General features: G+C 40.8%; 1 protein-coding gene across 1 annotated transcript; it reads left to right on the top strand.

The window, feature by feature from the left end:
* Positions 1-1,919: 1,919 nt before the first annotated feature.
* On the top strand, positions 1,920-10,809 carry LOC139147186 (uncharacterized). Its single transcript, XM_070718125.1, has 4 exons — positions 1,920-2,237; positions 4,326-4,449; positions 5,260-5,738; positions 9,457-10,809. Exons 1-4 carry the CDS (start codon positions 2,056-2,058, stop codon positions 9,920-9,922), a joined length of 1,251 nt encoding a protein of 416 aa, XP_070574226.1. The 5' UTR covers positions 1,920-2,055; the 3' UTR covers positions 9,923-10,809.
* Positions 10,810-10,920: the final 111 nt, after the last annotated feature.

The following is a 10,920-nucleotide window of genomic DNA, read 5'->3' as shown; positions in this document are numbered from 1 at the left end:
GGTAAAATGAGACATATTGTATCTCTAGTAAGAAAATTTGCACGTCGGTGACCCTGCTTTGTAAATCTTGATTTTTGGAAGACAATGGTTTCAAGTTTTCTTTGCGGAAAATTTGAGCAAACGTGTAAATATTTAAATTTCGAGGCATGTACATCCTTGATTCATTTACGCTATGATTAGTCAATGAACAGTTTGTTAAAACTTACCTGCAGTTGCTGATGGCAACCATCGTTTGCGTTTCGTCATTTTCGGTGATATGATACCAGCTTATGTCAACTCTTCTGTGTACCTGTTCACCAGGGTCGACATCGACTTCAAAAAGATAGTTCGTTGTGGCTGATGTGATATTGCCATGGCCACCACGAGGACGATCCACCTTAATGCATGGAGCAACATCTTGTGGATTTTTAGCTGGAAATAAATCAACGGTATGACAATTGTTATTACCGAAACTTTGGATCTATGCAGACAGACTCTTTTTATTGGTCATAAAAATATTTCTATATGTTTCTGCCCCTTACTTTTAAATAAACTAAATTTATTTGGCACTTTATTTAATCATTAAAGCGATTAAATAATCAATTTATTTAACAAATTCAATCACCTTGTCGGGAAAGGTCGTCGTGATTTTATCGCCTTCGGAAAGGGGGCAGATTTTCTGTTTCCACTTTTGTCAAAACCAAGGATCACTATCAGACAGAGACACACTCCGTGCACTTACACTACAGGGTTAGAGGCTTAGTACAATATTTTCGTGATGTTATTCTCACTAAACATGAACACGAGCTAGGATAAAGATGAAAAGGGGACTATTTGTCAATAAATTTCACACAAAATACATGTATTAGGAATAAGATAATAGGGATTTTTGTAAATAGTGTTTTATCGCGAAATAACGCGCACGGGTTACCTCAAAGAGGTGGCCATGGCCACTGCAAGTTACCCTCATTTGAAATGACGGCGACTTTGTGGATAATTTTATATACATGATAACAAAGTGTACCGATCTTCCCTTTGAGGGTATATCATTTACCAAATTTTGTTCTTACCATTAAATTGTTAGACTATGATGTCTACAGACATGGTGAATAATGTGAGTCTTGTCGGCCACCCATTTCACAATGCCTACACAATGCTAGAGCTGGAATTTTCCCAAATTCCATCATTGATACACACTGTTCGCTACGCTATGCGTTTGGGTCACCCTCATATATAAGTTTATGTGGACGTCTTTGCTTGCTGTGTTTTGTGCGCGATTTCTGCGCTATCTGTAACTTTTTCAGAGCAGACAATGGCTCGAAATACACAATTTGCGCATTCGCACAGCCGAGAGAAAACCCTGATGTTTGTATAACGGCTGAGCACTTGTACACACTTTAGTATACTTTCCCTTCTCAATAAAACTAACCTGTGGTATCGCCTCGATAGCAGTGCCATCCTTCGCTTACATCGATGGCCCCGTCGATATCAGCCAATAACAATAGCGATAAAATGAAAAATATCGAAATTGTTTCGTTCATGTTTGATTTGGGCGTTGTGTGTTTGCATCTTGACGGCTTCGCATGGAATATTTTGATATTCGACATTCTATAAATTCCAAACAACGGCATACGAGAGGCGCGCGTCGATTTCTTCGACGAACGAATCCGAAACGCGCCTTGCGTTCGCGCCAGATTTTCCGGCGCGAAGCAGACAGGTTGACAGAATGATTCTCCGGTTGAGCAGTCGCACTCGCTGCGGGAAATCTCTTAAGTTTTTACGACGGGAATTACAAATAATGAGAGTTTAAATTCACTGTCGTACTTCGACTATTGACGTTTTTTTATTATTTCGATCGATGACCTCACGATGTCAACAAACTTCTTGTGGTTAATTATTAATCTATCGTTTTCCCTGACCCGGTGTATCGCCTGATATTCGGAGAATGACCTTTTACCCCTCCAAAGTCTACAATAGACTTCTTTTCGTCGACGAGCGCAGGTACATTTTCCAGGGTATGCTTAATAATTTCAGTAATTTGTGCTCTATTCGGCGATTTTACACAGGGAGCGTAAAATGGCGCCAAATTCTAGCAAGCATAAGTCGCAGACAGAGTCTGACGGGCGAAGAAAATTATCCTTGGACAGCTACCTCAGAAGCGCACTCAATAGATTTGTGAAGGGAGCCACTACGGGATTCGCTATCTACTCAGTTGTTACGGTCGTAAAAGCAATATTGCAGAAAAGACTGGCGCAAAGGTAAGACACCCGGATGTAAATATTCAGTCGTAAATAGTTGAATTTGAGAGTCAAAATGGAAGCAAACACTAGAAAATCACGTGATAAACAACGCCATTTTGTGTTTCGGAAGAAATAAACTTAAAGAAGACCAATCCCGATCAACAGAGGACGATACACATGTCGTGTGCATGGCAACGTGAACGTATGAAAATTATAAAATGAGGTTTCGTTAAATTAATATTAACATTTTATTCATAAACAAAAACGCCAGTTTATCTAACACAGATCTTTGTCAGTGCATAAGCATGCAAGATTTTCTTTTTTATCACAATAACATTTGATCGCCGTCCAAAGTACAATGACTCGAAACAATGGTCTGAACAAAACATGAGAATCGGTAGTACTAGGGAACGTCCATTAATATACAACGGTGGTTCACAAGTCCTTCGCAGCAAACGCTTCATTAAAATATCACAGAATGTGTCGAAAAACAATGTGAAAGTTGATTGCCTGACAGCTGTAAACCGTAGAACGACGCGCCGACGGCATGATGGATCGGTCTCTCTATGATACTACGTTCGTACATTTGATTTCCTTTCGTGGTCTTGTTTGTTTGCTATTCGTTTCACTGTCGATTGAAGTATTATCGCCCCAGGGAAGCTATTTTGAGCATAATACAGGCGCTCTTATAGAACATGACAAACGCTTGTCATGATCAACTCTGCGCGTCTCTTCGCCACAAAGCACAGGAGCACGCACCGCGCGCGCAACATCCTCATATCTGCCTTCGCAGCGTCTACCCGCGCACGGCCTTACACCAACGTGAACTCTGTTGCTCTCTTCCAGTCCGCATTTCAATACTTAATTTCCAAAGTAAAGTTAACGAAAAACATTTTCAATTGGAAGGAAAACTTTATTCGTTTAGACTCATTGGGGTTTTTAGGGAATATGTCAAAGTGAGAGGTCTGCAGGGAGTATATATGCTGTGGGTTTAGCCAGCAGGGATGGATCCTGCGGGCGAGAGGGTATTCTAGTACTCTCGACGGTTTTTTTGGCCTCCGGATTGTGGGCGAAGGCCAAAAGCTGACGTCAAGAGTACTAGACTAGCGAGAGGGGGAAGGAGGTGAGATTTACAGAATCAGTCGCGAACATTTTAATTTTCCTCCCAAATTTAATTTGTGCAAAATACTTTAACTACCGAACAGTGTACTCCGGGTGTATTCCAAATGTTTGCTTGCTACACACGTACAGTGCATGTCACAAGTTTACCCTTTTATGTCGCGTTATGAACTTTCACTTTGTGTCTGTTGATATTTTATCGAAGTTTTGTTCTAATTCACGTTCAACAGGGGTCATTCACGAGCTTTCATAATTGAAATTTCATTGATTTTTTCCTTTCACAGTTTCATTCACACGCTCAACTATTGTACACGAGTAGTGTGCCGCATGCCGTGGGCACAGCACAATACAGTAGCATATATATAGAAGTCAAAGTCCGTCTTCAATGGAATCACTGGCACCGTCGAGCTCGTGAACGGAGGCACTGTAACGATAACTGTGACACCTGAACAACATGTGTGAGAGATAAGACAAACTTCGTACTAATATGTAATGACCTACTTTCGACTTGACCCTCACTAAAGATACGGAGAGAAATCAGTACAAATCATAACAACATAATCCACTGTGTTCTTACATCGTCTTAAACCACGGGCCTCTTTTCAGGAACAGCTGTACGCGTAACCGTCTTTTTCGGGAGCTAGGGTTCGTTGAGCGAAACTAAAGCTCTGGCTTGCGGCCAACTGGAATCATAGACCCTGGAAAAGATATTTCTATTAAACGTTGAATGCCCCCCCCCCCCCCCCCGAGACATATATTCAGACTCTCAAATTTTTTACATTTCTTTTCTGATCCACCACTTGTAGGGCTCATTTTTTAACCCTTGGAGTAAGGAAAATTTGCACGGCATTAGGTTTTCGAAACTTCTATGTTGCAATTTATTATTGGTATGAGATTGAACCGGTCTGAGTGATTAAAGCATCGTCATCACCACCAAGACATCAACAAATTAAGCATTTCTCTTTTTTTCTGCGCTTGCTTCAACAGCCCTGGCCAAGTGCTCAAAGACGTTTTCTCTATCGACAGTCTTCGCTTCACACTCTTTCTGGGATCCCTTCCTGCTGTGTATAAACTAGCCCTGTATTATGTACATTCACACAGAAAGCAAACGGTGAGTAAAATATTGAAAATGGTGATTTTGATGATGATGATGATGATGATGGAGATGATGATGATTGTCGTTGCTGTCGTGATCATTGTTATCATCATCTTCATCTATAGTGCCACTCCTACTCATACTCACAAAAACAGTTTTCATGCCTGACAGACTGAAATCAGACTTATCCTGCTATCTCATGATTCCCATCTCTAACTTGTCGGATAAGTGAAAACCATTCTATGTTCTACGAATGTTTCCGGAAATATGCTGTTGCATTCATTGAACTATCTAGACATGTTTGAGCAAGTACTGTACTAATATGGGCTGATCTTTACACCCTTTCAGAGAATAATTACAGCGCATAGATGCTTTTTAAAGGGACATTAGCTGTAACTGTTGACTAATTTTTCACTACTCTGTTTCAATGTACCAACTACAGAATTTTACTATAATCCGATCATCATGACCAATGCCCGGTGTCCTGCTTGCCAACACAGCCTGTGTATGTGAAATGACCATTGTTATTGTTGATAAATGTATTCTAGTCCGGACCTGAATACGCAATTTAAACAATAACAATGCAGATTATACTCATAAAGGGTATATTTATGAGCTAAATATTAGGAATTTCTTCATGGTTCAGGGATTCAAAGCAGAAACTGCAGATGATATACACAGAACAAACAAAATAAAACAAATGACCAAAGTTACAGCTAATGGATCTTTAATTTACAGACATAAAAAGGGCACCGTCAGTTTTGAAATTTGACACATTGCAGTATTCAATTTTAAGGAAACGATATTATAATTCTGCTCTGACAGACAGGTGCAAACTACGTCATCGCGTCTGCCATTGCTGCCCTGACTTGCCTTATAGAAAATGCAGAACGTCGGAGCATCATTGCCGTATTTCTGTCATCGCGAGCTATTGGTGCTCTGTACAATGCGCTGGTGAAACGGGAGAAAATTCCTCCAATTAAATACGACGTACCGATAGCGTTCGGCGCCGCCACCAGTATAATCGTCTATGGCTTGACGCTGAACCCCAAAGTATTAAGCGATGGGTATTACAAGACGGCGCTGGCATGGTCACGTGACTACACTGAAGAAATGATGGATAATGTGTTTAGGAAGCCAGGGAGTTTCCATATTCCCTGTGATCCGTGGATGCATCAGGGAAGATCCTGTCTTGGGCATGGTATCCGAGAACTAGTTGCCAGCTGGTTGCCATACTCTCGAGTTTACATGCCGATTCATGTCATTCCATTTCTTCTCTTTAGACGGAAAGCACTCCTTAAAAGGTATATTGTTGACAAAGATCACGTCTCTGATTTCGATAATAATGATTATTGTGAATAATAATAATAACAATAATAATGATTATTATTATTGTTGTTGTTGTTGTTGAGTAGCTGGTGGTGGTGGTTGTGGTTTGCGCCACTGTGAAAAAGTATTTCAACATTTGTTCACATGACATTATAGAGATTATAATACATTCCGCCATATCTTATTTTATCACACTTCACCTATTATTCAGCCATCGTGATTAGCCGAGACCTACGTGATACAGCTAGAATAAGAAGTTATATTTCATGGCTTGGGTGATAATTAAATAATATAATCTGCCAGCAAGGGCAACATCACGATTAGTTGTCCGCTCTGGAGCTCGTGAACGTGGCGGTAATATTGAACCTTCGGCCCGGGGCAATATCAATGTCACCGCATGAGAAGCATCCCTTGAGCGGGCAACAAATCGTTATCTTGCCCTTGCTCTCCTATGTTATTAAAGCCCCAGTATTTGTAACTTTTAACAATTTTTTTCATATTTTTGATTAAAATGACATCCTCCGTATGTGAAAGTAGACCATAATTAATACTGAATCGCATGGTTTGCATGCCCAGCCCGCCTCACGATTAACAGTAAAGGGAGTGAAAAATGACTCTTGTCCGGACCAGAAGTCAGCTTTGTTGACACACGAAACGAAACGTAATCACACCACCGCGCATGCTCAACCACATCTACGCAAGTTTTACTGTGGCGTCCGTAGAAACCATACGCTCTTCGAAAAGGTCTGGTCCATCGAAACTGGAGACTCAGCTAAAAACGCGCGAAAGTTGGGTGAAATACCGGAAAGATATAATTATGTAAGTGTTTACATATTGTTCCGACTATAATGAGCCGTGCAAACAAACGTCTTGAACAGCTAAACTAACGACGGAGGCAGTCGATTGTAAGCTTCAAGCAAGACACTGCACGTTGTGACCGATGGTACGGAGATCAAGTTTGCTGAATGAATTGAGAGAGAAATACATGTATGAATAAAATTCAACACTTCACCATTGTAATCATTGAACTAGTCGTTTCTTCCATTATGGAGTATAATGAAAATTCTTTGAAAATAATGACGGGACTGATTCTGCTCCGTCTACTCAAACGAAGTTTTGTGTACGGCCAGGCTACGCTGCAGGCAACACAGCCTATCAACTTCGCATATCGTTGCCGTACGGCGTAATTGAAAACGCTCAGAACGGAAAAATTATATCTTGAATGCAGTACAAAAGTCTTACTTATTAAATTTAAAAGTATTTCAAATAATATCGAACGTAACGGGTATCTAATCCTCACAAGGAGTACAGTAGTACAACAAGTATCGGCTAGCTGCGATGCGATGGAGCTCCAGGCATTGTAAGCTTAGAAGTTCGAACACAAGAGAGATCCTAGTCTCGCATGCCAGACCTCGAAACCTGCGTGCGGCGCGAGCGGCGAAGCCGCGAGCAGCGAGTAACCGCAGGTTACGGCTCCGATCTGGGGGTCGGAGGAATTACATTAGAAACTCCGAAATTTTGAGTCGCACCCCAGCCAACCATGATGACTTTGAGTAACCCCCTCTCTAACAGAAAGTTTGGCTTACCTGAGCCCATGTAACAATATGTAGATATAAAGCTCACCTAATAAGCAGTATCCGACCATATAGTATTGTTAAATTTGGATGGGTAGTATGTCATTATGGTATGTTAAATGTCCAAATGGTTGTTGAACTCAAGTCAAATAAAATATAAATTTCTATGATAATATAAAGGATGAATTCACAACAGTTCAGTTTTGTCCTAGATCCTGTGCACTTATAGTGGTATCTGTCGAGAACATTTCTCCATGACCCAGCCTCTCCTTCCAACCCTGGTAACGACTGCAGAAAACCACTGTGTGACATCATCATCACCACTGTTGATCCTCATCTTTAATTCGCTGGTGCCATTGCGTACATGAACAACGATATCATTCTCATCGTCACTATCTTCTCTTTCATAATAAGTATTGCTAGTAGTAGCAGCTACTTGTAGTTTTTTGCCTTCATCCAGTTGATATTTATTTGTACTGTTAGAGTATTTATTTTCTTTTTATTTAATATGTATCAGAGTAAAATATATATAATCAACTAATCATTATGTTATGAAGACAGAGTGAGACAAAGAAAAAACATTTTGAGCGCCCCCTTAAACTTTCAATTTTTGAATGACCCCCAGGTCGTAAATACTGACGGTTCCCTTACTTGATGCCAAAGGCCATCGTGTTCACTGCATTCGACAGCCTACCATACATTGCCAAACTACGTTGCTTGGATTTCGCAATCACCTTGCCGCTAAAGCGACAATCAGCTGAAATTTATTACTTCAAGTTACTCAATTTTGATAGCTATTTGCCTACAGAAGTGAGCCAAGTGTATATAGTGTCGTCTTGATTTTACATCGGTATACCCGGAGTTCTGAGTGACCAACTGCAGGGTGCGCATCGGTGCACTGCCGACTCACCCTGCACTGCAGTTTGAATAATCCGTATATAACGCACACGGTACCAGAATAGAATGTCAGCCTCCTCTGCCAAAGTTCTGTATCCTCTGAAACACAGTAGCAGTACGTATTTGAACGGAGAAGAACAAAATAAAACCATTCGCAGGTCATTCAGCCGGCGACCATGGGCGATTACCCAGGCACTGTGGCGTGTCATGGCATGGCCCCAGGAATGTTGCAGGCTCGATGATGTCATCAGTATCGGCGTTCTCGATCACGTGCACAGCCTACAAGTTGTCAACAAACCCGCGCGGCAATCCAACTCGATCGGGCAATATTTAGCGTTTGTATGTCACTACAGGAGCACAAATTTGGCTTATTTCTTTACTGAACAACATTTCACGATGGATGTAAGAGAATAATATGTAATTTCGAACATAAAAAAAGGTTAAAAGTTACAAATACTGGGGCTTTAATAATTTGTTGTAATCCGTCGTTACTATGAACACTGCTTAAGGTAGTATGCGCCTCGAAAGTGAAAGACTTATGCTCAAACTTTCTTCAAAGAAGCTTTCAACCATTCTCTTACAATATCCGACAACATTAAAATTTAGGGTCACCGTGCAAAGATTGGAACTAGCGAAACGAATTACCCAACATTTTGCAATATTTGAAATTCAAAATGGCCGTCATCCGCGTGTTAACTCTATTTGGGGGGGGGGGATAAAATTTCGGATTTTCGAAAAAGTAAGGCGGTGAATATTTTTCCTTCTCCACCAACTTTACAATGATCGCCCACAAGTGGTGGATTAGAGGAGAACTGTAGAAATTTTGGTCCAAATATCTGACCCCGAGGCGCGTTCTACCTTAATTCCAGTCAACGATCCGCATTTGGTAAGCGTTGGCTAGTATATTTTGAAATGAAAGAGTTATCGTTGCCGTGGGTACTCGAAGACTGCACCATAAGACTGTTTGTGATTGTACACAAATTTATACGCAATAGCATTCTGGCAGTCAGCCCATCTGTCCGTTGGCCTACAAACATGTTCACGTGAGTCACAAAATATCACTGATACTGCATCTTTGTCAACATCCTAGTAAACGGTGTTTTAGTTTCTTGCCAAAGTAGATTTTATGCATATCACTGAATACGAATTGGACCCGATATTCTCTCTCTTGATGTCCCTGCAAAACTGCCTCACCAATATCGTTTTCTCGATCTACCTGTAGGCCGTCAGAAGAACTGATGTCGTTGCTAATTAAAGTATGTCGATCCGCGACTTTCTTGTGTGTGATGTGTACCACCATCAAGACACTCATATGTATGCTGCGTAATCATGTCGACCCTCGCCCGCCACCTCTCCCGGCGTACATTCCGCTTATAGCAGGCTTCATTGGCGCATTTCTCGGAGTACAATTCGAAATTCCCAGTCGTCAGAGTGAGATGGCCTTGTACTTTTCACCAAGCGCCCTCAACGCTGTTTATTTGATAGGACGGGACAAAAAAGTTATTCCAACTCTACCCTTTGGTTCAGTCATACTGTTTGTATCCTTTATGGCTGTTATTATGCATTCCTACGAACGGGACGAGGACTCACTTTCGCCCATGATTCACAAAGCAGTGAAGTTACTCTTCGGTGAACCTGAAAAATCCAAACAGGAACCAGACGACAGTGAGAAACAAAACGAAGGCTAAACAAAGTCAACCTACATATCAACCGTGAACGGTAGCTTATGAGTACTTTCCGATAATGAAACATTATCTTAAGATATTTTATGAATATTACCTCAATATCTGACTATGGAGAAGATATATATACAGGAGTGTGTTCGCCAAAATGATTGATCCTTAACCCTTGCGTATTGCTCGGTGATCACAGATGACAGGACGCTTCTTCTGGTCTTCAAACTTTGATAACTCTGCCATGAATGGTGAACTTATTTTACACACTATATTTCCATGGGTAATTAGCGTGTTAATATCTGACCGATTATATTATTACTGGATTTATAACACTGGGTTTCACATTTTAATGTCATGAGATAAGTTGCTCATTATTCGTTGGTTGAAATTATCGATGGCCCGGGATTTGAATGGATGTAGGCCTATTAAGGTGTAACGTAGGACCATCGCTTGAAAGATGATGTCCAAGATTGATCTTCAAATTTAGGCGCGTGACATTAATGTTATATAATGCTTGATAGAAGGTTTCATCGGCGCGTTTTGTCGGAGCACCATTTGAAATGCCGGGTCATCAAAGTACGATGGTGGTGTACTTTTCATAGAGCGCCCTCAACGTTTTTTATTTGATAGAAAGCGACCAAGAAGGAACACGCCAGTAAGTATATGCCTTACGTATGTCTCATTGTGCATACAAACATTCTTTCCAACGAGAATGCGGATATCATAGTGCAGTGCCCGTGTGCTGCTTCCTCCAGCGGGAAAATTTCCGGGGCTTGATATATTTTGTTTCGTCAACGACAGAAACTTCTTTGATTAGCTCTGTACGAAATCTAAGGGATGGCGCCCTCATGATGTATTTTTACGTGAGTTAATGTGAATAAAACAAGGACAACACGTTTGTTGTGTTTTCGTATATCGCTTTTAGGGACAATATTTAAAAGTACTTATAACATGTTTTACATGAGAAATACACTTTTACAGAATCATGCATAGAAAATTAGATAAACTGA

This window comes from Ptychodera flava, chromosome 2 (genome assembly GCF_041260155.1).
Source record: "Ptychodera flava strain L36383 chromosome 2, AS_Pfla_20210202, whole genome shotgun sequence".
NCBI lineage: Eukaryota > Metazoa > Hemichordata > Enteropneusta > Ptychoderidae > Ptychodera > Ptychodera flava.
The sequence above is the reverse complement of the archived record's forward strand: the minus strand, read 5'-3'. Positions and strand labels throughout refer to the sequence as shown.